The 27,275-nt window shown below is 44.2% G+C and overlaps 1 protein-coding gene across 7 annotated transcripts in view; it reads left to right on the top strand.

Moving 5' to 3' along the window:
• The window catches only part of Reln (reelin), a 420,816-nt gene that overhangs the window by 38,114 nt on the left and 355,427 nt on the right, over positions 1-27,275 (top strand). For all 7 annotated transcript variants that reach the window (XM_087655993.1, XM_087655991.1, XM_087655994.1 and 4 more), the window contains 1 exon segment: positions 23,365-23,475. In XM_087655993.1, the coding sequence (XP_087512119.1) occupies positions 23,365-23,475 (111 nt within the window).

Genomic DNA, 27,275 nt, shown 5'->3' on the forward strand with positions numbered 1-27,275 from the left:
CCCAGGGTGCCCTTGGGTTTGTTTCCTGTGGACATCCCTGAGGAGCAGGGACTCACTCATAAGAGTAGTTTGTTTCCTCAGTGGAAATGGAACTCTCTGGGAGAAAACCAAATTCTTATCTAGAAGTAGTTATCCATTGGAGAGAGCTTCTGAGTTAGGGATGGTGGCTTGTGCCTTCTCCTTCTGACACTAAGACCCCATCTGATGCCGGACTTTGCTGTCTCAGTCTCTGTGAGTTACTTCACAGTGTGTTGGGTCCTAGCGTCTAGGAAGGCTCTGTTAGTTTGATCTCTTGTATTTCCTCTTGATCCTCCACACTTTTCTGCCTCCTCCCCTGCAGGGTTCACTGAACTCTGAGGGGAGGGATCTGATGGTGACATCACACTTAGGGCTGAGAGTCCCAAGGCCTCTCAGTCTCTGCATAAAGTCTGGCTGTGGGTCTCTGTGTTTGTTCCCATCTACTGCAGGAGGAAGCTTCTCTGATGACGGCTGGCTGAGCAAGGCGCTGCTCTGTGAGTACAGCCTTTAGTGGCCATTCCCTGGCTGCGCTCCTTTAGTAGAACAGTAATATTTGGTTTTACCCTAAGTGCCTGGGTCATGGCTCATAAGTTCTTCATCAGCTAAGCCCTGTTGGTGACAGGTTCCATTTCATGCACTGGGCCTTAAGTCGGATCACACAATGGTTGATGACCTCTGCAGGTGCCACCGAGGCACTAGAGTATCTCGCAGGCCGGACACCGTTGTAGATCAAAGCGGTTCCGCCTGGGTTGGTGTTTGTTTCTCCTTTGGTGACAGAGTGCCTCCCTTTACCAACAGTGATGGAATGTAGGTTGAAGGCTGTGTATGAGCACCAGCTCGACTTCTCCGTGCTCAGTGAGTCGTATAGGTGTTGTCTCCAGCAATGGGGCCTGGATGTCAGGTTGTCGAGGGCAACTGGCTGCCTTAATAACAGCCCAGATGTTTGGAGATGTCCTTTTGGGTAACAACTCAATTACATGCAATGCGATCCCGGGACTGGAAGCTTCGTTCGGTTGGAAGAGACGTCCAGCTGGATGTTCTCCATTACTTTGTGATTTCATTTAGGATGCCTTAATATGTATATATTTTAGAACATTTCTACTGTGTTAGGTTTCTCCGCTAGCCCTCAAATGGCTCTTGACTTTACCCATCTGCTCCTGTATTCTCTCTTGTTCCTTGCTTCTCTTTCCTTCCCCACTTGCCCCCCAATACCACTCCCACTGTCCACCCATAACTATCGTTCTATTTTGCTTTTCTAGTGAGGTTTTCTGCCCTGCCTCCCCAAGTCCCTTGCTCTATACCTAACCTCTGTGGTTCTATAGATTGTAGCTTGGTTATCCTTGACTTAATAGCTAATATCCACATATGAGTGAGTACAGACCATATTCGTCTTTCTGGGTCTAGGTTACCTCACTCACGATGATTTATTTTCTAGTTCCATCCATTTACCTGCAAGTTTCATGATTTCCTTTTTTAATGGCTGAGTAATATTCCATTGTATAAATTTGCCATTTTTTTAATCCATTCATCTGCTGAGGAACATCTAGCTTGTTTCCAGTTAGCAGAAATGAACATTGTTGAGAAAGTGTCTCTGTGGTAGGATGAAGCATCTTCTGGCCCAGGAGTGGTATGGCTAGCCATTTCCCATCCTTCTAAGGAACCAGCACACTGAATTCCACAGTGGCTGTGTATTTTTACACTCCCACCACCAAAGTAAGTTCCCCTTACTCTGCAACCTTGCCAGCATGAGCTGTCACTTGCATCATTAACACTGGCCGTTCTGACAACTGTAAAACACAATGTCAAAGTCGTCTTGATTTTCATTTCCCCGATGGCTAAGGATGTTGAACATCTCTTTAGTGTTTCTGGGACATTTACGCTTCCTTTTTGAGTATTCTGTTTAGATCTTTAGTCCATTCCAATCGGGTTATTTGTTTTCTAGATACCCAACTTTTCAAATTCTTTATGTTTTAGGCTCACTATCGGATGTGTAGTTGGTAAAAATCTTTCCCCATTCTGTAAACTGCTGCTTTGTTCAGATGGCAGTGTCCTTTGCTGTGCAGAAGCTTTTTAGCTTCACGAGGTCCCTTTTAGTAATTGTCGATCTTGCTCCTGTGCTGAGGATATTTTGTTCGGGGGTCTTTTCTTGTACTATTGAGTTCAGCGCTAGCACCACTTTCTCTTCTGGCAGGTTCAGTGCATCTGGCTTTCTGCTGGGGCCTTTGGTCTGAAGTTGAGCTTTGTGCAGGGTTATAATATAGTTCTTGGACTCTTCTGCGGGCAGCCATCCAGTGTGACCAGCACCATTTGTTGTAGATGCTGTCTTTTTGTTCCCAATGCATATTTATGGCTTTTTAAAAGGAAATCAAAAGGACGTGTCCATATGCGTGTGGATTTATGTATTTGTCTTCAGTTTGATTCCATTGATCAACCTTTCTGTGCACGTTTTAAGCCACTTTTACTGTGTGTATGCTATCTATTGGCAGAGGTAGGTTATGTCTAATGGCAACAAGTATAAACCAGTCTATTTCATAAAGAAGATAAAGGAAAGGATGAAAACAATGCAGGAAACCACAATTTAAAATGGAGAAAATCGTGCTGGAGAGATGGCTCAGTGGTTAAGAGCACTGACTGCTCTCCCAGAGGTCTTGAGTTCAAATCCCAGCAACCACATGGTGGCTCAGAACCATCTGTAATGAGGTCAGATGCCCTCTTCTGGTGTGTCTGAAGATAGCTACAGTGTACTTATATGATAAATAAACAAACAAATAAATGGACAAAATCTTATAAGATGTTTGACATAGAGCAAGGAGTCAAATTTGTAAAACTTGTAAGATTGTTAAAGACTGAAAGTATACCATGCTGAACTTTGGAAATGTTGATCAGTTAAGAGACTTCTTTGGAATTTAAAGCAGGAATATAGTTATAAACAGAATGAATAGTCAGAAACTTAGAGAAACCTAAGAAAAAGGAATAAAATTCTATCAGGAAGAGATAAGGTGTGTGTGTGTGTGTGTGTGTGAGAGAGAGAGAGAGAGAGAGAGAGAGAGAGAGATATTGAGAGAGAGAGGAGAGAGAGAGAAATGGAGAAAGACAGAAGGAGTGTTGGGAAGAGGGAGGGAGAGATTGCAAGAATGTTTTCTGTAAAAGAAAATAGCAGGTCTCATTTCTGTGATGGGAAGAACGTTTGATCAGATCAGACATTGAGGGAATATATTCTTCAAAGAAATTTTGGGGCCATTGTAACTTTTTCTGCATACAGATATTAAAGAGAAGTAATAAATTTTCAATTGAGGCATGATTGTTGTACTGGCTGGTTTTGGGTGTCAACTTGACACAAGCTGGAGTTATCACAGAGAAAGGAGCCTCCGTTGAGGCTCATTTGATCTCCATGAGACCCAGCTGTAAGGCATTTTCTCAATTAGTGATCAAGGGTGGGAGGGCCCATGGTGTGTGGTGCCATCCCTGGGTTGGAAGTCCTGGGTTCTATAAGAGAGCAAGCTGAGTAAGCCAGGGGAAAGCAAACCAGTAAGTAACATCCCTCCATGGCCTCTGCATCAGCTCCTGCTTCCTGACCCTCTTGAGTTCCAGTCCTGACTTCCTTTAGTGATAAACAGCCATGTGGAAGTGTAAGCTGAATAAACCCTTCCCTCCCCAGCTTGCTTCTTGGTCATGATGTTTGTGCAGGAATAGAAACCCTGACTGAATAAGTGGGGAGGGAGTATAGTTTTAAAAAGTGCTCTGGTCAGTGTCCGGGTTACTGAGTGGAGGGAAAGACCAGTTGCAAAGATGGAGGAGAGACGGTCATGCGAGGGAGAGAGTGTGAGAGGAGCAGTTGAGGTATGGGAAGGATTTATATGTAACTTCAGTGAAGGGGGACAACATTGGGAATGGATGCAGCAGAGGCTGAGGGCAGTGAGAGAAGAGAGATGTTAGAGATGTCAAAGGTAGTTCCAGTCCTTAGACTTCGCACCTGTTGGCTGGCTAACCATTTGGGCACAGGGGGAAGGACCCTGAGAAAGAATCACTCGGCGCTGGGAGAATAGAGGTTATGCTCCACGAGGTCACAGGAGGTCACACAAGTAGCTTTTTTTCTCATCTGGCGCATTGTTGAAACTCAGAAATAATTGTTCTAGAAATAAATTATGATTTACTTTCATGAACTTTGGATGCCTTTGGGATTTTTGCCTGGTTAAATAAAGCTTTATAAGAGAAACATTAGGGATCGGTTTATAGTTAATGCAAGACATTGGAACTGCCAGGTAGCAATTGATTAGAAGCACACGTAAGAAAACGTCACAATAAAACCCATTGTTTTGTAAATTAATATGCACCAGTTCAAAATTATCAGGCACTGAGGGCCTAGGACAGAGTCTTAAATGAATACAAGATTGTGGAGGGGTTGTCCAAAAAGGATGAGAGGGCAGTTCTTATTATGTAGGAGAAAAACCAAGGCGGAGGCTCAACAATAGAGGCCAAAGAAGGGAGATTCGAGGATACATGTGATAAGGATGAGGATTGTGGATTTGAGAGCTAATCATTAATGAATTGTTGTGCTGTGCACTTGTCTGAGCTAGGAACTATGTCAGAATGACTCGGAGAGTGGATAGGAGGTGGAGAAAGAGAGGAATTGACCTGGAAGCGAATGGTGTAATCATTTGAACCAACCGGAAGTGCAAGGAATTCAAGAAACCAGTACATATATTAATGGAACTTAGATGCAGAGAAAAATCCATTGGCTTATTTCAGATGTTTACTGAGCATGTGTTTATGCTTGAGAAGTAGCATAGAGATGGCTTTTTATGTATGTAATTGCTGTGATCAGCCATAGCTACAGTTCTGCATTTTACTATGTCTGCATAAGTTAAAAGCTCAAGTAAATATAGAGATGAAAGTTCTGTCCATGGGCTTCTTCCTTAGGCCTGCCCTGCCCAGGAGCAGGTAAGGCAAACATTTTTTTTCACTGCTGCCCTGCATTAGTGGGATCCCTAAGTCATTGAAGTGTCCTTTCGCTGCTTCTGTTGACTTGTCCTGAATTCAGAGCCACAGAACATGTGCAGCCTCCATCACTGAGGAGAACAATAGAAGCATGGGCTACCCATCAGTGCAGTTGCCTAGCAACAGGAGGGAATGCCGACTATCTGTCAAGTTTTGGCCACAATATAGTCTAGCTTCAGGGGGCTTGATGAACAATGGCCCCATGGATGTTCTCCTCATCAGTGGATGCTTCCATTGTGAGGTTGTGGGTCTAGATGATCTTTGGAAGATGGATTTGGAAGAGAAGTGATGGGATATAGGATACGATCATCTGACTTCGTAGATAAGTATTGAAAAATGTAATTTAGGGTTTTGGCTACATCGTAAGCTTGAAGAAGAATGGGCTCCTGGCAAAGAATAAAGGACAAGTAGATCCCATAAAGACAAGAAAGAGTGTGCCTGGGAGAAACGTGCTTCTCACGGACTATGAAGAAGTGTGGGATAGATGCCAGGAAGAAAGATTAGGCAGAGAACATACTGTGTGGGGGGTATATAAAGAACCACTGAGGTAAAAAATAAAGGATAAACATTGAGTCTTAATCTGAGACAATGATTTATCTCCTAGCTACTACTGATGCTTGGAGGTATTGTGCAAGGTAGATCAGGTTGCGGCTGTCAACTGTCCTGAGAGCGTTTAAGACAGATTCCATAGTGGCGTGGGATGGACAAACTGACAGGCAACATTGGAGACTTAGAGAAAAAGAAACAACATTGGTTTTTAGCGGCCTTCATCATCCCCATGAAGAAGCAGGTGAGGGCCAGGCTACAAAATCGTAGATGTGAGTCTTAGCTCCTGTTGAGGGGACATCTTCTCTCCTGCCGTTCTTTCTCTCCACAGAGCAGGTAGACAGATGGGTCAGTAGTAGGGGAACAATGAAGAGTGACAGGTAGTCACAGGTAGTTCCACTGGAAGAGTAGATTTGCTTTTGGGAAGCAGAATTTAAGTGCACCTCCTACTGCAAGGAGGAGGGCCTATCTGCATCCAGCTCCAGGCGGGCAGACTCAGCGTCTGGGGATACTGCTGGCCTCCAAGGTATGCTAGACTGCGGGGTGGCGTATGTCATGAAAGGAGTGTGTTTTAGGGACTGTTAGAGCCCTCCATATTTAGTCAGCTTGTGAGAGCCTCATTAAAGTTTCAGGAATTTTGCAAGCCAGTTGTTTAAAAGTGAGTATTAAAATTTAAATTATGAAAATTCATATTAAATTATGCTAAAGACAAAGGTCATGCTCACAGATGCCTCATCAGTTGCTAGCCATCTCCCCACAGTTCACAGCGCTCATGCGCTCTGTGTGGTAAGGAGAAACACTCAGGGGTGGGATAAATGGTGCCATTGTGTTCTCCCTAGGTTAGTGTCTACTGAGGTGACAGTTGGAAGCTTGAAATGAGCCACAGTAGGAGTTGGTAGTATTTATACAATGCCACAAACCAGGAGCTTTGTGCCCAGAAAGGCAGCTGTTGCACATTACCAGAGTGCCCCTGCCCAGGCCCCATCAGCCTTGCCATTTTATTAAGCTCCAGCCTGCTTTTCACTGCCAGTGTCTGCATCTCTGTGCCAGAGGACATTTTCTGGAAGGCCACTCTACTGCCCATGCATGCTGTAAGCTTGAATTAGCTTCTTCTAGGAGCAGCCTTGAGCAGGGGGATGGGTGTGTATGCCCTAGATTTCTTGACCCTTAAGTGGGATAATTATATCTTATACCTTCTCCTGAAGTTTGTTCACATGATGTGATTCCTCCCGCCTGCTTTGTTGCTTGTTGGTCATTTCCCCTTCCTTGTATCACTTTTTTGCTTCTGAGGTGATTTCCCCTCCCTTGCTTCAAAGCCCACCTCTAGAGGGTTGTGCAAATGGGAGGAGGGGAGATCAGACACTTTTGTTTCAGCTCTCACCTAATGGCTGTCTTTCTCCAAGCAAGACTGATGTATCTTCACTTTTTGTGCGTGTGCGTGTGTGTGTGCATGTGCGTGTGTGTGTGCATGTGCGTGCGTGTGTGTGTGTGTGTGTGTGTGTGTGTGTGTGTGTGACTTCTCCTATACCCTCGGATGTAGTGTCAAAGACTGTGGTGTGCATTATGAAGAACACATGGTTGTTAGACAGCTGTGTTCAGGCATGGGCTGTGGTGCTGTTGTCCTGTGTTCAGGGTTCGTGAGCTACCATGTGCTACATCATGTGTCTTTAAAGTGAAATTGGTATACGCCAAAGTTATCTGCTGACAAATGGAAGAAAATGTCATTTAAAACCAACCCTAGATGACAGTCAGACTCTTAGAATGCTAAAGCTGAATTCTCCATGAAAGCAAGGCACAAACGTTTATCGTGGTTCAGTGTTGGAAGGTTCAGTCCATCATGATGTGGAGGCTAAGGCACAGAACAGTTCATGTCATGATGTCCAGGAAGTGAAGAGGAAAGGAATATGGGAAGAGGTCGGGGTGGGGAACCTCCCCATGCTGGCGATCTATGCCCTCCTGCTTTTACCACCCTGCATTGGCATCATTATGAATCTATCAAGGGGTTCATTGATTGGTTAGGTCAAATTTCTTATGATATAATGAGGTTATGGTTAGATTCTTATTATCTAATTTACCATGGAAATGTCCTCATAGACAGAGATGCACTTTGCCAATCTATTTATTTTCTCAATCAAATAGAAAGGAAGGTTAATCACTCACTGTTGTTCATAACAACCCTAGAATACAACTATTACAAACAATGGGGTCTACTGATGAAGTGGAAAGTTAATATAAAACCCATGACGATTCAACCCCTGTCTTTATCATGAAAATCACTCAACTTTATTATAAAATAAGTAAATACAAACCATAATACACTGAAGTTTACCAGACCCAAGGTCTACACATCTCAGTGTCCTTCTGTACAGTTTACTTGCATGTTTTTAATAATAAAGCTTATTTGAAAAAAAGAAACAGCAACAAAAAGAGAAAGTTATTTGAGGTGAGACATACACACACTTGTGGTGGAGAATAAATGCTGGGTGTGAGCTCCGTCCTCCAGCCATGGTGCTGAAATGCTCACACAAGGTCCTGGAGCACTACAGACCCAGTTCATGGGTAACACATGTACTGTGAGAAAGGTTTTAGCATTACAGGTTAATTTTTTTCTTTTTGAGACAAGGTATTGTATAAGCCCAGGCGACTTCAAACTTTTTATAAACAAAGAAAGACCTTGAACTCCTGATCTTTGTGCCCCGCCCCCACGTTCCACACCTGATGCCTCAGACTGTTTCATTTGCTGCTGCTCTATTAGTAAGTTGTAGACGTTCTAACGACCCACTGGTCAGCAGCGGAGAGGCACAGCTGACATTCAACCAGGGTTCTCCACATGGTTCGCTCATTTCATTTCATTTCTTCATCTCCAGGACCTTTTGTTATGTGGCACAGGCTAATTTTCTTTATGGCGTACCACATTCAGAAATTACTCAGCTCCTTTTCTTGCTTACATTGGTAATTTACAGTCAAGACGTACAATTATTCCGTTTGCCAAGGGTGTAACCACAGGGCTGTGACACTGACCTGAACTGTTTACCCCAAATTGTTGGCAACCTTGGCCTCTCCGTCCTCTGAGTTCGTCTGTTCCTCATCGATCAGACAGTATTCACTGGCTTAAGTGAGGTCTCCTGAGAATGGGTATCCCATTCTCTCCTCGTTGGTTAGGCAATGTTCTGTGGTTTCCACGAGAAGACAACTGCTGTATAATTAAGGGCCAAGGAGTGTCTTACTGAAGTGAATTTCTTAATGTAGCCCTAGTTCAACTCAATTAGGAGTTCTGGTCCCATGGCTGGTTGGCACCAGGCGTGTTGTATCCTTGGAGCTGTCATTCTGGGCCTTTTCAGATCACTATAACTGATGCTCCCTGGGACCACCTGCCGGCGCTTGTCTGGAGGGCCATTGTTGAACATGCACATTCTTTGGTCTTACTCCAATCATATAGAATCCTAGAGGAGCGGGATCTAAGCATTGTGACTTAGCAGGCTGCTCAAGTCAGGGGAAGTTTGAGTGACGGACGGAAACGTGTCTTTGGGAGTTGGCTAACGTCTGTGCCGCATTCTTCTTGTTTGACTACACAACACTTTCATTTCTCGGGTTGGCAGATATAGAATAAGTACATCTTACAGTTTAACTGATACTTAAAAATCTGTTTAGAGCTACATTTAATCCTTTATTATTCAAATAGTTATAATCAGTATATCTATTTATAAAAATGTATTTCTACATTAGCTTGCCTTCCATCCAACTCTGCTTTTCTATGCAAAGTCTTTAAGTCAAAATTTAGGTCAGTTTTCTGAAGAAAAATTAAAGGTTAAAACCAAATGTGTGCTAAGGATAGATTAAGATTTACTTCGAAATCCAGTACCAGAATATGAGGGCAACCATATTCTGAGATGTAGTCTCTCAGCGTCTGGCAGAAATCTTTGATAACTGATTGGTTAACACCTTTGTACACTTCTAAGCCTAAGACATTTCCTGATTATTCACACTTGGAGTTTTTCTTTACCCTTATCCTTGGGAAAAATAGACCATAACTATATTGAAAAAATGCAAATTTGTACTTAGCTGAAAGAGATTTTTGTTATTTTTAAAACGAGATTTTTTTTAAGACTCATCAGACTGTGTTGCAAAATTTGAAGTGCAGCGTTTGTCATTCCACCCATACCGTCCGTAATTATGGTTTAATGTTACATGACTTATCTGTGCTTTCACTCCTTCTTCTGAAAATTACTAAATAACTCTCAGAGGCTGTCTGTCAACGTGCCACGTAAATGACGTTTAATTTGAATTATCGGAAAGCACTCACTTGTACCATATTGAAAGTGCAACTAGCCGTGTACTAATCCTGAGAGGCGTTCTCGCTCACATAATTGGCTTAACATTATTCCTTTAATTTCATTGTTAGCAAATATTAATTTTGGATTTTTATTAAGTGAGTTTTGAAACATGAAATTAGGGAATCTACTAAACATGGATTGGAGCATCATTCAAAAGTGACTTTTGTAATCAGACATAATGTCCCCACTGCCAAGAGTAGCACATTACAAATATTTGTTTAATAAGTGATTGAGTTGAGCAGCAAACACAGAATCTGGTGATGACTAAAGTGAGCGGGGTGCCTTTAAAACTTGCCATCTACAACAAGTCAGTTACCGTTCTGGGTTCTAGAATCAATTTAGTTTTTTCTGTATATCTTATGTACCATCTACTCAGTAAATGTTTAATGCCTTCTTTGGTCTTTAGCTTACAATTAGCTGAAGCACATTAAAATGAACCAAGAAACAGTATTGTAGGAAAACCATTAATAAGAATGTGTGACCACATTCATTTGAACAGCATCATTACGAATTACATCAGTCGCCGGTTATTAGTTCTGCTTGACCGTTTCATGCTGGAACCAGTATGTGGCATACACTGCAGAACCAGCTGTATCGCCACACATTCCTGACTGTGTACAGTTGAAAAGACTTTAAATATTGGAGCTACATGTTGAGCTAAAATCAAAAGCCAATGTGTGTTTTGGGCATGTTACTTAGGCCTACACGGAACGTTTTTGTGAATTGCAGCATGAGTTCAAATCCTCTTTAGTTATCTTTGGTCAAAACCACATTTGGAGGGCTAGAAGAGACACTCATGTTAATAGAACATTGTCCAAGGAAGCAGGTTAAAAAACAGAATAATTATCTTTCTCTGACTGTTCCTAGATCTCTAAACACCTGATCATAGGAAATAAATCTGCCTTTGAAAAATTATAGCACATATAATTGTTCTCTGTTAGTACAGCCTCTTGTCACACACTTACCTGCATATTGCTTACGGGGTTGCTAGATTTATTTTTACTTATTTTTTTTTGCAGCCTAGAAAAACTCGACTGACATTAATGACTCAAGAGAAATGCATTCCTAGAACTTCTCTCGAAAGATTAAGGACAATAAATCTCCCCAAATGTTTCCTTTCAATGCGAAGCTTTGCTTCCCCTTGACTAAGTTACGATGTATTACAGACAGGAAGTTCTTTGCTTTAAAAAGAAGCAAGAACAAAAGGATAAAATGAGCTGAAAACCTGAACACCACATTCCTATTCACATGACTTTAATAATTTATTGAGTGCAGGGCCAACAATATGAAATTTTCATGTATGAGCAGCAACCAACCTCATATAAAAGCCACATGAAAAATAAGGTCAGGGATGAAAACACAAATGCCAGTGATTCCCGACGACAGCGCTTTGGCATTGTAGTTAAAACTGCCATTTATAAAGCAAAGGTGTTTTTGGTTCTAGAAACTAAACAATGCTTTCATTATACTGAGAAAAATCAGAGTTTTAGAAGCCAAACATAAATGTCAATCATAGAATCATTTCTGCTTGGCCTTGGGTGCAGGATTTAGCTATTCTTGCATCTGAGATCACTCGTTAAGGACTCCGTGTTTGTAATAAGAGTGCAAAGTCTTTAGATTTTGAAAACATGGTTTGCGTCCCTCCGTGCTGGCTCTCCGTTCTCATGTGGGTCTCGCAGTCTGCAGGTGGAATTTCGCTGGAATAATAATTCTGCTTACCCCAAGGTTAAGTTAATAAATCTCCTTTCTTCCTGGTGGGACTGGAAGATGAGATTCACGGAGTACCTGCAGTTCATCTGAATTCCCGAATCTGTAATGAATGCACTACAATAGGCCTCCCAGAGACGCTGGCTCCCTTTCCAGCCCGTAGGGTACTTCCCACGCCCTAGACAGCGTTTTAATGCACCATGAGGTGTTACAGATGACAGGTCCTAGCACCTGCCAGGGTTCCTGGGGCATGTGGTGGTTTACCTCCTTTCAGGTGGGAGCCTCCTGACCCCACGCTCCAAGGCACTGCCCCTCTCCAGTGTGGGAGCCTCCTGACCCCGGGCTCTTGGGCTCTATTATTATATCCTCAGTGTAGCCCTCCATTCTGCTGCACTTACTGCTCCCCAGAAACCATTCCTGCTCCTGACTCTGTTCCCCAAGGAACAGATCTATCTGAAATGAAAAACAGGAGTAACTGTAGCAATAATAAAAGATAAAAGGCTATAATAGTAATCGGTGTAGCAGGCATGGGGTGGAGCTCATTCCAAAGAGCAGCCTGGTGGGACACACACACACACACACACACACACACACACATATACACACAGACACACAGACATATACATATACACACACATACACACACATACATACACACTCACACACTCATACACACGTACACACACATACACATACACACAGACAGACACACACACATATACATATACACACATACACACATGCACACACACATTCACACACACGCAGACATACGTATACACACATACACACACATACACACATATACACACAGACAGACACACACACATATACATATACACACACATACACACACATACACACATACACACACATACACACATATACACACAGACAGACACACACACATATACATATACACACACATACACATACACACACATACACACACATACACACACATATACACACAGACAGACACACACACATATACATATACACACACATACACATACACACACATACACACACATACACACACATACACACACATACACACACACATACACACATGCACACACACATTCACACACAGACAGATACACACATATACATATACACACACATACACACACATACACACATACACACACATACACACACTCACATACTCATACACACATACACATATACATATACACACACATACACACATGCACACACACATTCACACACACACATACACACACACTCACATACTCATACACACATACACATATACATATACACACACATACACACATGCACACACACATTCACACACACACACTCACATACTCATACACACATACACATATACATATACACACATACACACATGCACACACACATTCACACACACACACACACACACACACACACACACACACACACACACACGCTCCTGGGCCTAAGGCTTGGGAGCCTTGCTCCATTCCTGTCCACTGCCTTCCAAGGAAGATCAAGCCCCGCCTCCCTCCTAGTCACACAGGAATCATGTGCTTACTTCATGGAAGATGGGAGGTCTGGCTTCTATCTCTAAAAGGTACCTCTGCCTGCCAGTTAAGGCGTTTTACTCCCCTCTCCCACCCACTTGCTCCATGTTGCATTTCTCATTGGTAAGATGGTATGATGGTAGTACTTATCCCCAAGGGACACAGAGCAGATCGGAAGCCTAGAATAGTACGTGGTATAAGGTTTTACAAATATCGTTTAGCTATTGTTACTAAGGAGGTAACTATTAAATGTGAGTGACAGCCTGCCTTTAGAGATGGTCTAGGTTAGGCTACAGAAGGAGGAAATGGTGGTTATGGCACACTTAGCAGCACCTCTCCAAAGAGGGATAGATAGGAGGCTGTTGTATGTGGACAGACAGATCTTCACTGTGCCCCTTTTATTTGGTGTTAGAATTAGCAGGTTGGACAGGAGTCACCTCAGTCTGTTTCTACACCAGCTGACTGGAGATCACTTCCTCTTGCCTCACCAGACACTGAATTTTCGAATTAAGATTGTAGTATGTATAGGTTTTTGCCTACGTGTATGTCTCTGTACGGCACGCATGCCTGAGTGCTCGAGGAGCTCAGTAGACGGTGTCAGATCCCCTGGAACTGGAGTTTCAGACGGTTGTAGTCCACCCCCTGGGTACTCAGGAGCAAATCAGATCGTCCAGAAAAATACAGTGCTCATAACTGGAGCCGTCTCTCCAGCCCCTGGAAGTCCCTGAGTTCAGTTCACGACTCCAATAATTTTACATATTTACTGGCATTTTTAATTACTGTTACTCTTCGCTGTTAGTTTGAAGATGCGATTGAAATGGCTAACTCAATGTTTGAAAACAACTTAAGCCACGTCGAAACCAGAATTATGGGAACTCGTTCGATGGTCAAGTTCTTATAGACCTTTCGAACGGCAGGTCTTAGATTCCCTGATACCCATGTCTGGCAGCATTTTAAAGAAGAATCAGTAATTGAACACATCATGTTGATGATATTTTACAGCAAATAAACTCTGTGTGCTTCATTTTCACAGAATATGTTCCTCAGGCCGTTTAATCTGTTCAGTATTCAAAAGGCAAACAAGGTTCTGTTCATAAGGCAAAATGGATTTTAACATCAACAATATTGCACTCTGCTGGTGTTTTCTGGCTTGGAAATACATAAAAATCAAGAGACGAGAGCTCTTAGTGATTGGTGCATCTCCATTAATACTTAAATATTAATTTCAACATTTTTTTCTGCAATTTGCCAGCCTCTGATGCTTGTCATCTTGGAGAAGCCAAAAATATCCCCCCAAATATTGTATGCTTCTTTATAGCCTGCATTAAAGGTCTTTGTATAGTGTGGTGATGGGATGTGCTTGAAGTGATCAGAGTTTAATAGACCGTAGAGCGTTTGTGGCCCAGAAGCTTCGGGATGACATGCAAACCGCATGCAACATCCAAACTTATGTTCTCAAAGATTCCATCTCGCAGTGATTTTCTGCAAGAATGCCATTAGATCCTCACTGGGGATATCTAATAGAAGCTATCATAGGTAATAGTCGGCTCTGTAATTAGTCATCTCGAGACAGAGGTGCTCTCTGAGCCACCGATGAGGACTGAATTGCGATGATACCTCATGTTTCCTTGTGCCGCCACAGCCCAGCTCCCACATTCATGTCCCCTGATGCTAAGCTCATTGTCAGTGGGACACAGATGTGGACGAGAGGCGCATAACCCACTCCAGCTTTTGATCCCTTTAGACTGAAGAAAACAGTGTAAAATATCTTAGAGACAAAAAAAAATCACAAGATAAATGTGGCATGTGCATAAAATATGTACCTGTATTCACAGACCAGGTACTTGTGATCATAATGTGCTGCCATGTTTAACGTTAAATTCTATTGAAAACTTCTCACTTTTGAGTACTGTGATGAATTTGCCGAATTACGTTTTCATGGCAAAACCCTTTAAACTTTCATATTTCTTGTGTTCGTAGGAATACTACTCCTTTTATTTTCCTAAAGAAGCTAGATTTCAGTTTCAATTACTCTGTCTACATAATTCTGCTTTCTCCTGCCAACACATTTTACACAGTGACACCCATCTCTTTATGGATCCAACAGAGCCCTATGGGCTTTCCTTTTCCTGACCTCTGGGAGAAGTTTCTGGGCTCTTTTGGATGCCGGGGAGGGAGGGAAAGCCTTCTCTAGGAAATCAGGTGAGCAAGCTGAGGTAGGTGGCCTCAGCTCACACCTAGAGAATGGGTGCAGTTAGAACAAGAGGTTATAGGAAAGTTGGGCTTGGCGAGAGTGCCCTTCAGTAACACTAAAGGCAGGAAGTGTAGAGCTCACTCTGGTATGATTGGATCCAAGAGTATTTTCCACAGAGAGAGAGAGACATTCCCCTGGTGCTAATGGTTGCAGGGTAACCTGCAACCACAGTTCAGATGTAGGGTTCTGATTCTGGAAAGGAGGAAGCTTGGGGTGTTGAATGCACGGAAGGCACATATGCTTGCCTCCTGAGAGTGGATAATGATTCACTCATTATCTCAACCCTAAAACACACTAGCAAGTTCACAATTCTGCCCCAAATCCATAATACGATGTGTTAAGCTAGGTATCAGTTAGACATGTGTAGCCCAACAGTTGCTTATTGATAGCATAATCCAAATATAAATTATAGCAGAACTTGCTTCCTATCTTAATCTTTTAGTTCTAACTTCTGTCGTTATAAGTTGTTTCCTCTGTAAGTAGTTTTAAAGAAAACATTTAAAAATTATAATACTTGTGGAACACTTTAAACTATGTGGTTTGGGTTGGTAACAGTATCAGAATATTAGCAAAATTTCTCTAGTGACTTTTGTACCTTTTACCTTCTCCAGGTAGATTGTCTGCGCACACAGCACGCATGTGCACACACACTCCAGCTGACGCAGGCACGGTTATCTGAAAACAGTAAACACTTCTGCCTTGTACTGGTCATCTCCACCAATGGATCACATACTATGGGACCTATGGCTGTTGTAGATTGTGCGTTAACTCAGAGAGATTGAAATAAACCCACAAATATTATCAAATATTACGCTTTTATCATGAACCGCATTGATACTCCATGTTTCCATAGTATGTTTCCTGTCACTCATCAGGAGTCACTTTCAGGATTCTAAGATTACCACACCTATTAAGTTGGTGGCCGGTTGTGGCTGTCAAGGCAGAGCTAACGAAATGAAAATAGACGCTGGCTGAGGGTCGCATCTCCGAGAATTCCAAGGGAGAGGGGTCAAGTCGGCATCCACAAGAAAGCCAGAGCAGTGCCTAAGTGCTGGTGGGTGCTCTTGGTGCAAAGGGATGGGAGATGAGAGGGCATGGAGGGTGTGAGACCTCCTTAAAACTGCCCCTCAGCAAGATGGAAGGTAGATTGGGGAACAACAGCGAGAGAGCGCATAGCCAGAGTAGCCTTCAAGCAGAGACACTGCTTTGTTTCTGCGTTCTCTTTTCAGGACATCCTGGCACATTAACCAGGGACTTCAAGCACTGAGACAAGTGGAAGCATTCTTGTGAAAAAGAGGGGTGTGGTGATGGGTGCTCTTGACAGTTTCCATCCCAGGGCCTCTGTTCAGAGCCCCAGATGCTGTGTGGTCTCTGGAGTGTTGCAGCCCGCAAGAACATGTGGGCTGCAGGCCTCCTGAAATTCCCTGCGTGATGATCCAAGCCGGATGCAGTGGAGGGTTCTTACTACTGTCTTTTGGGTTTTCGTTTTGTTTTTAAGAGTGTTAGCATTTAGTTAACCTACCTGGGTGGCTTCAAACTACTAAGACACAGCGCACCACCAAATCTCTTCAGCTGAAGGATTGGCCTTCATGACCAAGGCTACTTGGGAGCTCCTCAATCTTGTTTCTTTTTGCAGTATTGACCCTGTCTGCTCCCTGAACAGTGTCCAGTTTGTTTGGGTTCACAGTTGGCTCTGTAAGTGGTATTGCCTCCGTCCGGCTGCCCAGACTCACCTGGATTGTATTGTGGAAGTTGATCTGTGGTAATTCATGCCTCCAGCCTTCCTGAGGCCTGCTGGGTGCTTTCAGTGCTCACCAAGGGGTCCATGGTTGTGAATCAGAGTTTCTGGGTCTTCCTCACAGAAATAAGACCCATTATTTTCTTCAGTAATGGATACTAGCATGGAAGTCTGAAATTTCACGAGGGTTAGGGCAACATTTCCCCTTTCTGAAAAATATAGATAGATAGATAGATGGATAGATAGATAGATGGATGGATGGATGGATGGATGGATGGATGGATGGATAGATAGATAGATAGATGGATAGATGGATGGATGGATGGATGGATGGATGGATGGATAGATAGATAGATAGATGGATGGATAGATAGATGGATAGATGGATGGATAGATGGATGGATGGATAGATGAATGGATAGATGGATGGATAGATGGATGGATGGATAGATGGATGGATAGATGGATGGATGGATGGATGGATGGATGGATGGATGGATGGATAGATAGATAGATGGATGGATAGATAGATGGATAGATGGATGGATAGATGGATGGATGGATAGATGGATGGATGATAGGTAGATAGATGATAGGTAGATGATAGATAGATGATAGATGGAAGATGATAGATGATGGATGGATGATGGGTAGGTAGATAGAGATAGATGGGTGGATAGATAGACAGACAGACAGATGAGGAAGAGACAGATTTGCAATTCACAAGTTATTCTACATCTCATCTGCTTAAAGAGAAGGAAAACAATGTTTTTTCCACAGCGCCAACAGAGTAGCTTTCTCGGTGTGGAAAGTAAAGTGCATTTCCCTCTCTAAACGTACTTTAAATAAATGTTCAGGTCCAGCAAACAGAGAAGATTATAATCAATGTGTTTCAGACAAGGAAAAGTTTTTTAATATGGCCATGTCTACATTCTGCAAGGGAGAACTTACATATACATGAGTCAACCTGCTTTTTTTTTTTTTTTAATGTTGCTAATGTTTTTGGCTGGTCTTCTGGTTAGCTTCCCTGTGCGTTGCTGTCTTCTGGAAAACTTTTTACATATTTAAAGAGCCGGCTTTTCTCTTATCTCCTTCCCCCCGCCCCCATGTGTATTTTCCCAATGGGATTCAGCTGGCCTAAATCCTGAAGTGTGGAATTTACAGCACAGTTCTTGGGAATCGAGCTGAAGAGGAGACAACCCCACATTATTATTTTTTTTTTTTTGTGAATGTGTTGCTCACTGTTCATTCACTAAGTATTTATTGAGCACCGAAAAGTTTCATGACTTTATCTGGACACTCAGGAGAGTTTACTAAGCAGTGCACTAGAAGGACTTGCCTTGGTTGTTACATTGTTCTACAGATTAAGACTTACGATGACCATAATTAAAATACTGTGAGTGGATACATTGGCACACTTTATTACATGGTGAAAATTAGAGAAAAAAGAGGAGAAAGATAGACTCAACTAAGGGAGTTTACATGTGGGGGAGATGGACAGGGTGTCTGCAGTCTCAGAGAGTGCATGGTGGCATTTGAGTTGAAGCTTGAAGTGGGTAAGGAGTTGTTCCTTCGGTTTCTGGAAGGAAAGACCAGAAGGTTATGAAAATGTCTGGTGCCATGAGTTCTGAGCCAGGAGGCTGCAATGTAGGATGGAGAGATAAGAATGCAGTGAAGGAGATCAAGGAAGATCGGGCAGTGTTGTGTGGGCTACTGACGGTTCAACCAAATGGAGGGCAAAACTGTCGGGGAGCACGGCATGATCCAGCAGGAGTGGACAGGAAAGGAATCCCACTGGTTGATGCTGGAATGGGGCTGCAGAGACGATGGTAGAACTAAGAAGGCTGGATTAGTGAACTAGGAAAAGAATCCCAGGAAGAGACAAAGGTTACTCAAAGCAGCAAGCTGTGTGGCCAGATTTGGAATGCGATCTAAAACCGAGCAGGCAGGATTGGTTGGCGAACTGTGGGAGGAGCTGTGGGAGGAGCATGATTCAGAGGTGTGTCAGGTCTGAATAACCAGGAGGCTGGTGCTGCCAACCGCTTCGTGGTTGAAGGAAGTAAGTGTTGAGTGTTGGTTATAGGGACGACAAAGATCTTGGGATGCCGCTTGGATAGCCGAGTGGGGATGCCAAGCTGCAGCTTGTTGTGTATCTTGAGTTGGGGAAGCCGCCTAAACTGGAGATAGCACTTGGGCCATTCGTTATCAGCCCTCTGGATGGTATTTAAAGCCAAGGGACAAGGGTCTTGTGTAACTCTGTAACTCTGTGTCATCCACTCAGTGTTTGGAAATGATCTCTCGAATTTAAACACACCCAGGGGGTGCCAAGTAATGGGACTTGGACCTGGCCTGGTTGACAAGGGAAAGAAGGAAAGATAGCTGGGTGGATGGATTCTTGGAGAACAGTACTCCAGAGACTTGGCATATCCTATACAGCTGAACGGGAAGGCTGGATTAGTTCATACAGATAGATAGACATAGCGGTGGGTTATTGGATAGAGAGAAACAAGGAGGGCAAGGCTGAAGGGATGTAGCTGGATCAAGAAGGCAGGTTTAGCTAACCTAAGGAGGTCCACTCTTCAGTCTAGAAATATCCTGGAGGACAAAGTGATGGTGGACATTTTCACACTGTCAACATATGTACTTGACTCCCGGAGGAAGACTTTGCATCCTTCTCAGCCTTACCTGAGGAATACTTCTTCTGGAGGGCCCTTGACAAGACCTTGCCTGTGTGAACAACACACATCCACTCAGGGTTTCATACACAGGACTGTCTCCACTCCCCATAGATACGTTCATCTCTATCGGGGAAATAGGACCAAGTAGAAAAACAGGCCCAGTCCGATTTGGTACGTTAGTGTTCATACTGGAGATAAAACCTCTTACTTCAGAGTGAGCCCCTTACTTCAGAACTATCTTCAATAAACCTTGCTGCATTAGGTCCCAAAAATCTGAACAGCACACAGAACTGAGTTCAAAGGGGCCTTCGAATGTGGTGGATTTAAAAATCAGAACGATGCAAGAGAGGTACTGCGTGACCTGGCGAGAGGAGCATCTGTCACAGGGGTTAGTGGCCTTGATGACGATCTGAAAGGGCTGTCAGACCTTGGCCCTCGCATCCGCATGAGTCCCACAGTTCCCAGGCAGTTCAAATATACAGTCCTCTTGGGCTGTAAGGACCTATGCAGCTCGTGAGGCTATCAGGGACCTGGGTTCATCATTTGGTGTCATGTGGAGTGGAGGGTCTTTGGTTTTATTGGTGGGCACACTGATTTGGGACCAGTGCTGCATCTCTGAGGACAATAAAGGATTGTCACCATGGTTCCTGTACTCAGCCTTTCTCCGAGAGTGTCTTTGCACTTGTTCACACAAGCATTGAGTGAACGCTGTAAGTGAACACTGGAGGGAGAGCGGGAGGGCAGAGCAGACTGTGGGGCTGTGTGCCTCTCCTGAGCTCACTCGCTCACAGCTCTGACTGGGGGTGGGGGGAGAGTTCAGAGATGGGGAAGCTCTGTCGCAGGGGAGGGGTTTATAGAAGGTCCTTGCACTTTGATATAGACATCCAGGAACTGGATGCACACAGGCCTTTGGAAAGGTAGGTGCCCAGGCGCTCTGTACAGGACTCTGTTCAGAGGGAGAAAGAGCAAGGCTGAGTCCAGGAGTTGGGGGAGGGGAAGGTGGGAACCGATTATTTACTGCTGCGTGGTATTGCGTTTAGAAGACAGAGTGCCATAGTAGGTACAGTGGCCTTTAATTTTTCCAATGTATTTCATAGGGTCTTCCCTTTCATAAATGAGGAATGTAAGACACCGCTCTCCCGGCTTGTACTGATAAGCATAGGGAGAACTGAAGCTCAAATTCAGGTTTGCCTCCGACAGCAGACACCCTCACAGGTTCGGCCGGCATCCTGGCTGCTGGAACCAGAGCCAAAGTAATGAAGGCGTACAGACGAGCCCAGAGCGTCCGGCCGTGTGCATGAGAATGTAATTACTGCCTCTTTATTGACTACAGTGACGTGGATTCTAAGGAGTCACTGCAGGTTAGGTGTCACTTGCTGTGAAGAGTGACTTGGCAACTCAACGTTGAAATCTGCTGGCCAAGAAGGACAACCTAACAGGAAGGAACCCCCTCCCCCAAACCTCATCAAGCCAGGGGACACGGAAGCAATCGAGCACAAATTAGTCTTAGTTTTACCAGAGGCTGGTTGGTAAAACACCCAACATGCTTGGGGCGGGGCTAGGCTGAATCCCCTGTCTGTCTGTCTGTCTGAACTCACTGATGCATGGGAAATCATCTTCAATCAGCTTCAATCAGATCAAGCATAAGACTTTGGGCAAAACAGACTCAGAGACCCCAGGGTTAGGATACTCTTCCCACAGGCAAGGAATTCAGACCCAGATGAAATGGCTCTCCTAAGCCCATGTAGGTACCTGGCCCCAGAGAAGGGCAGGATACTCATCCTGGCCTTTGCCCAGGAGTCATCGCCTGGCTCCCTTCTCCGCTCTCACTAATAGCAGTGCTCCTGACTGCTGACGCTGTCTGCTGTGTTTTCCCTTCGTTGCCTTCATGCGACAACCTGGGAAAAGAGCTGTAAGATACTGGCCAGCATGGTATTTTGGGATCTGACGTGAACAGAGGGGGGGGGGGAAAGGGAGAGAAAACAAAACAAAGCCAAATAAACAGTATTTTGTTACTTTCAACTCCCAGTATGACCTAGACTCACCCGGGAAGAAAATCTCCATTGAAGAATTATTTGTGTCAGGTTGCCCCGTGGGCCTGTCTCTGGGGGTTGTCTTGATAGCGAATCGATGTAACCCAGTGTGTGTGGTGTTTTGAATTGCACAAGATGGAAAAGCTCTAGCTGAGCAGAGGATAGGCAAGGACCACGGGTGCATTTGGCACCCTCTGCTCCCGACTGTGGAGGTGACCAACTACTTCTTCCTTGCTTAACCCAAGGGCTGTAACTGGGAGTCGAGAGCCACATGCGCTCTTGCTTTCCCGTGTTCCTGCTCATCAGGGAGAGAAGTAAAATAGAGTGAGACTCGGAAACATGTAGGTCATAGCACTTGGTTCTGTTCCCCGTATTGCTCATGCTTACGGTGGGATGATAATAGGATTCCCCTGACACGAGTGCCTTGACAGTTAAATGAGATGCGTGGAGCCTGCTGAGCCCAGAGCCCAGATGAGCGATTTAGATTCCAACACGGAAATGCACTATTATTTTTATTAGGAGACGGAAAGGGAATGCATTTGAACACCCAGCACCATTCGGGAGGTGGCGTGATGTGAACCTATTTTATTATACACGTGTCTTGTTTGATGCTGTACGATGAGAATGTTTCAGACCATTTATTTCTACTCACTGGATGTCCCGGAGTGTTTCATTTAAACCATCTCATCAGAGTTAATGTGACTGGCCATGCTCCTTACTGCCATCAAGCAGGACGGCAGCCTTGGTCTGTGCACTACCAACATCCCTCTGCTCCTTCCTCTAAAGGGCGCCATCTGGGTCTTATCAAAGCTAGGCAAAGCAGCACCGCCATAGCAAGCAGCTGGTCTTAGGGTGGGGACTGAGTGACACACACATCGATTTAATCCAGGCTTCTTCAGAGGAAACAGGTAGACCCCTCTTGCAGACTTCCTTCTGGAACACAAGGTACACAGTGGTCTCCTTTCTCCTTCCCAAGAGGAGCAGGGGACTGTGCCTGCAGAAAAGCGTGAAGTGCAGTCCCACGACAGACATCACAGGGCGTTTCTCTGCTCTTCCTCCAGCCAACTTGAGATGGTTTCCCACAGTATGGAATAATGGTTTTTAAAAGTGTTTTATCATGGTGCCAGAAACTCTAGTCATGCTTTGAGGGCCTCCAGGGGTGGGGGTGGAGATGTGCGGAGCAGTCTATCCAATGGTGCATTATTTTCCAATTTTTAATGTAGCTTGGAAATATATGAATAGATGCAAACGAGGTGGGACTATGCACTAAATTTAGTGCCGGAAGTTATTAAATTGTAAGCATTGAAGTCCTGAGATTGTTGTTTTCTCTGCAATTGTGTGTGTGGGGGGGTGTGTGTGGGGGTGTGTGTGCGCGCGTGCGTGCACGCGTATACATACATTTACACTATAGACAGGGCAGAAATAACTGGTTAATTGGTTAATGATTACACCTAATGCTCCAGGGTGTACCTGTTCACTCTCGCTGTATTAGCTGAAGCTTCTTTTCTCCTCCTGTATTTCAGTTACAATTTCAACAAGCACCTTCTTCGATGGCTTGCTGGTGACGGGACTGTACACCTCGACAAGCATCCAGTCTTCTCAGAGCATTGGAGGATCCAGTGCCTTTGGATTTGGTAAGCTATCCTGTTATGGTTGTGCTTGAAGTCAGGTGAATTGAACTACTGTGTAAATGCTCAGTGAACCATGGTCTTAGTAGACAATGCCCTCCCTCCCTCCCTCTCTCCCCTGTTTAGCATGCATGGCTTCTTGGCCTGTATTTATTACATTGTTCCACTCTCTCCTCCTCCAGTGCCCCCCTTGTGCCCTCCGCTGTCCTGAGACCCCTCCTCCATTTATTCTCCCTTTGCCTCCCAACATGTATGTTCCATGACTGTCCAGTCTCCTGCCCCTGTCACTGCTTTCTAATTTCATGGCCTATAAATAAACCCACAGTTTAAGTCTAGGTTCTGTCTGTCTGAGAAAACATAATCAGTAATATTTTGAACCTGGCTTGTTTCACTAAACATAATGCTTCTTAGTTGTGTCCTCTTTCTCAGATAGGTCAGGACCTCGCTTTACAGCTACAGAAAATCCCATTATGTATAATGTGCCATTTTTCTCATTTCACTGTTGATGGACATCTAGGCTGACTCTATTTGCTGTGTTGTGACTAGTGCAGACGTCACCATAGGTACGCATATACCTCTGCGGTGTACTGACCCAGAGTCATTCAGGTCTATACTGAGGGGAGAGTGTATGTCTGTGACTCCATGTACTGACATTCCTAGCAGCATCAAATGATGGTTACCCTTTCCTGACATCCTTTCTGTCTTTCTTCTGTCCCTCTGTCTGTTTACTGCCATAGTTATACCGAGTCCCGTGGGGATTGTGTAAACTTCTGAGCCTTTCACTTGGTTTGATAGAATTGTCTTTGACATCTGTGCATCATTACATTTTCCCAAATAGCTATTCCAGTCTGGAGGTGACAGAAAAGTCCCACAGTATTTAACAAGGAAGCATTGCACAGAGAGAAGCCCATCGGTAGTTGTTAAAATAATTTAATTCTATGGGTAGTTATAAAAGCATGCCACTTAATAGTTAAATTACTCAAGTACACTGTTTTCCCTTAAACCAGAGACCTAGCAGACTACTTCTGTGGAGAGGCAGAAGGCTACATGAGGGTCACTAATCCCCGAGGATTCCCAATTTGGAAATCTCTGTGTTACCCATATGCTGCAGTCACATCAACATGGGATTAAATAGAGTATTCGGAATCAAAATTGCAAATTTAATATCTGTTTATGTAAGACCCAAAATCATTGGTCTTATACTAAAATCATAAAACTATGAAGTGCATCCTTTGCCGGGGGTGGGGGTGGGGGTTGGGCAGGGATAGAATTGCATTATTGAAAGCCACCTGTGCGCCTCTTATTAATTACGTAAGTATTTCCCTCTGCAGAAGCCAGTGTCCGGAGCACCAGGCCTAAGCTCTATCACTACTCTCCTTGCCAAAGAGAAGGTCCTTGGACTTGGGGTTTAAAGGAACCCAGAAGGCCCCCTACTGTCACGCTGGGTGTGATATTGGGAATGTGTTCAATAGAAAAGATCCCAGGCAAAATTTTAATCTGCTGACATCTACTGCTTTAAAAGTTGATTATTTGAGAATCTCACGTTATGCATCCAGATCAAGTTCACCTTCTAGTCCTCCCAAGTCCACTCCCTACTGTGTATTCTCTCTCCCCCCCAAACCCCCACAAGTTTAATTTGTGTTGATTGTGTACTTACTGGGGCATGGTCAAACTCAAGTGGCCAGCCCCCAAGGGAAAGCAAGTCTTTCTTCACCTGCACTCCCACCAGAAGCCCTCAGCAGTGGAGAGCAGGCCAGCTTGTCCACACCCATGCTACCACAGGTGCTGCTGTGCAGCTGTTGGTGAAGGAGGGCCAGCTCTTCTGTGCCCACAGACATCAACATACCTTCAGTGGACACCACAGACTACGTGGCAACATGGGCCACAGAAATCAACATGGCCCTTTGGCTATATCAGGACCATCAACCCACTCATGGCCCTCAGAGGTTACACAGGCCATCGTCTCCAATGTGGCCTCAGGAGTTTAGACATGCCCCTCCTATCCAGATGGCTCCCTGAGGCAGCAAACCTGAGGGCATCTCCGAGGCATCGGGCAGTGGCACAAAATGCATACATCTGCATGGATCTCAGGGTTCCTCGTGACCTGGGGCAGCAGCATGGACCAAAGTTACCAAGATGGTCTCCGGTGGCATCACAGACCACAGTGGTCCCTTCAGGGAGGTTCGATCCAGAAGATGAACCTTTCCTCATCTGGCCCCTCATGGCTGCACAGTGTAAAGGCCATGGTGTGGTTGGCGTCTTCAGAGTGTGCCTGTGCATGAGCTCCAGGCAGCTTCACCGATACTGTGCTCTGTTTTCCTGCTTTCCCCATCTCCCCATCATGCATTCATTCATTGCAATTGTGCCTGCAGCTTGCACTGTGGCCTGTTTAGCTTCTGCTCCCAATGTGAAGGCCGACAACCTCTGATACCTACCTCTAAGGCAGTCCTTGGGCAGGAATCCTCTTCTTAAGTATAAATAGTCCACTTACTTACCCCCACTCTTTTTGTGCTTCGCAGAGATGAAGGGTCTACTTATAATTGTATCTATAATTTGTGCATGAGTGCTACCATTTTATTACAGCAGAACTCATAATCGTGGCTGCCAAATCCAGCTGATAAAAAGTTAAGACATCTCCAGTTCAGTGTGAATTGCAGAATAATATTTGCTCTAAGTGTGCAGTGTTCACATTCAGGTTCTAGCCTAGTACAGCCAGTTTTAAAAGCTGTGGAGTTACAGTTTATAACTTTTAAAGCTCCTTAGATGACACTTCTTAAATTTTAAATTACTTAATTAAAAAATGTTTTTGTAGTCGCAGTTAGCTTTCTTAGTTACTTTCCCCCTCGCTGTGATAAGAAACAAGGAAGCGTTTCTTTGGGGTTATGACTGGAGGCTCTGCCCACCATGTTGGAAGTCCTGGTGCAGGAGCCTAAGGTCTCCAGAGCTTGAATCAGTAGTCAGGAAGCAGGCAAGGATACGTGCCGTTCTCAGCATGCATTCTCTGTCAAGTGTCATCCAAGACCCAACACCACGAGATGATGTGCTCTGTCCAAGACCCAATCCCACGGGATGATGCAGCCTACTCTTAGGGTGGCCCCTCTACCTCAGTTTACCTAATCAGGAGAGTACCTCACAAGCATGCCTAGAAGAATCTCTTCCATGTGATGCCAGGTTCCATCAAGTTGACAGTATTAAACCTCAACGTCACCCAGGTTGTTCTTGACTCCTGGCTGTGCTCCTATCTTAGCATCCCAAGCACTGGGCGTACAGTGTGAGTGGCCAGGCTGGAATGAAACACTGCTGGACTGTCTACACACACCACACACACACACACACACACACACACACACACACACACACACACACACGCACGCACTTACATATACCATATGTGTATGTTATATGAATGTGTGTGCATATTACACACACATACACATATAATACAGAACACATCTGCATAGTTCTAGGATTACTCCAGATGGGGTGAAACAGAAACTGGGGTACGGGTGAAGCAGGGGGACCTAGAAGTCATTTTTCAAAAACCAATGCCCCGGGTGATTTTAATGACGATTTCTACTAATGAGTGGGTAGACAGTGGTCAGGTGACCATACATAAACGTAAGAGCAAGCAGAGGAAATTTATGAAATGTGAAATTTAAGAGAATTTCCGTTTTGGAGTAGCTAAATGATTATGGCGGGACGAGGCTGAAGTAATGTGGTATTTATTCTTTGATGCAGAACAAAAGAGCAAGAAATGATACTGACTGCATAATCTGTCATTGGTCTCTGACTGTTTTGATGGAATG

The sequence above is a fragment of the Rattus norvegicus genome, chromosome 4 (genome assembly GCF_021556685.1).
Source record: "Rattus norvegicus strain SHRSP/BbbUtx chromosome 4, alternate assembly SHRSP_T2T, whole genome shotgun sequence".
Taxonomy (NCBI): domain Eukaryota; kingdom Metazoa; phylum Chordata; class Mammalia; order Rodentia; family Muridae; genus Rattus; species Rattus norvegicus.